The sequence below is a fragment of the Centruroides sculpturatus genome, unplaced genomic scaffold (assembly GCF_000671375.1).
Source record: "Centruroides sculpturatus isolate CEXI.00-Female unplaced genomic scaffold, Cexi_2.0 scaffold471, whole genome shotgun sequence".
Lineage (NCBI taxonomy): Eukaryota > Metazoa > Arthropoda > Arachnida > Scorpiones > Buthidae > Centruroides > Centruroides sculpturatus.
Window position 1 is genome coordinate 386854 of NW_019384689.1, and position 2083 is coordinate 388936.

At 30.8% G+C, this 2083-nt stretch overlaps 1 protein-coding gene across 1 annotated transcript in view; it reads left to right on the forward strand.

Moving 5' to 3' along the window:
• Positions 1–980, forward strand: part of LOC111627120 — a 9542-nt gene extending 8562 nt beyond the window's left edge. Inside the window, exon 2 of the mRNA XM_023370682.1 lies at positions 10–980. Coding sequence (XP_023226450.1) covers positions 10–785 — 776 coding nt within the window. The 3' untranslated portion in view covers positions 786–980. The remainder of the gene's footprint in view (positions 1–9) is intronic.
• Positions 981–2083: the final 1103 nt, after the last annotated feature.

Consider the following 2083-nt stretch of genomic DNA (forward strand, 5'->3'; position numbering starts at 1 on the left):
GATTTAAAGGATACAACTCAAAAAAACAATATTTGCACCTGGCGATCGACTTCGCCACTCGGTATTTATGGACACTGAGCTCCAAAACTCAAACTGCCAAAGACTTCGTGAACTTAATAAACAGCGTTACACAAATACAAAGGCCGAAAATGATACTAGCAGACAGATATGCAGGAATTAACTCAAAAGAATTCATGCGTTTTCTAGGAAAACAAAAAATAAAATTAACATTCATATCTCCTAATTATCCAGCAAGTAATGGCTTATGTGAAAGGGTTAACCAAACCATCGTAACCCGGTTGCGCTGCAAGATGAACGAAAGCAACAGGGTCAGTTGTTGGAGTAAACTGCTGAAAATGGTAACGGAAGAATACAACAACTCCCCTCACTCGGTAACGGGTTTTTCACCAAAATATCTCATGTTCGGCGTCCCACCGTTTCCCCAAGTCATGCCGAATACTCTCCCGCCAGTAGAAGAAGCTAGGAAATTGGCTTGCGAAAATACTCAAAGAAAGCAGGAGGTGAATAAAAATTATTTCGATAATAGACACCAGAAGGTAACGTTAAACCCAGGGGACCTAGTACTGGTCGAAAATAAAAATGCAATCACGCGGAAAAAATTAGAACCCCTAATGTCTGGCCCATATAAAGTAATGAGACAAGTATCAAATGTACTATATGAAATAGAATGGGGAAAAAGGGGAAAACCGTCAGACGTCGTCCATATATCCAAGTTACGTTTATACAACAACCCAATCTTAGATCTACAAAGCGGGGGGATGTAAAGGTGTGATTGGCCCTCCAAAGCCGGAGGCGCTTGAAACAAAAGGAGTGACGTGGAACAATAGAAAATAAGGTCAGAAGCTTCTGGGAAGTCAGAAAGAACGGACCACGTGAAAGACCTCGAATATAGTAGGACGAGACAAAGGAACTTCATATAGTTAAAGACATTTCCTCCTCGAACTTACATAAAATATTTACATATATATATATATATTATTAGTTTCTAGCGTTACTTTTTATCTTATTCTCCTGACAATTTTACTTATTAAAACCGATGAATGAAAGGAAAAATAAACAGAATTTAGAACACGTGTGTTAGAACACACACGTGTTCTAAATTCTGTTTATTTTTGTTTATTGAAATTCTGTTTATTTTCGTTTATTGAATTTTGAACACACACGTATTCTAACACACGTGTTCTAAATTCTGTTTATTTTTTCTTTCGTTCAGTAGTTCAAAAATTACTAATTATTACTATTAAATTTAAATTAAAATCACTATTACTATTAGCAATATAAAAAATTACTATACGTAAAATGCAAGAAATTTTATTTAATAGTACATTTAGAAAGTTTTTAAGATTTTTTTTAACTTATTTAATTAAATAATTTTCTTAAATGAAATTAAATTAAAATTCAGACATTATAATAACTTTCACGACTAATTATTTAACAAATAAAATTTAAAAGGTTTGTTCTAAGAGCGATTTGAATTTGAACATAATTGCCACATAAACGAACGTTTCACCAATAAGGACGGTTCGAATAGAGCCGGCGATATATACATAGATGCAGATAGATAGATAATTCTTCATAGAATATATAAAACGTCATCGAATTATGCAGTGAAATTAAGTAAGAATTTAAAAAATTAGATGTAGAGAATAATATTTTTTTTTGGAATATCGATAATCCTCTGTTAAATATGAAGTATTAAAATATATAATTAGGCATGAGATGATTGGATGCAAAATTAAAGGTCAAAGAAACGAAACAATATTATGCAAATTACAGCTGCATGATTTTTTGAGGTTATTCAAACAATCTTCTAAAATTTAAAATTATTATTGAAGAAATAAAGTAAACATATTTGAAAGATTACAATGTTAATAACAGTTTACGCTTAAAAGTTCCATTTGTGATCTTACGCTAAAATTAAGAAATAAATTATGTGTATGTCTTCGTTTTTATATAATTATATTTTTTTATTTTATAAAACTAAATTTTTTGATTAACTACTGTATTTATGTTTTAACGTTTGAGTAAATTGAATCAATAATAATAATTTTATTGTGTGAAT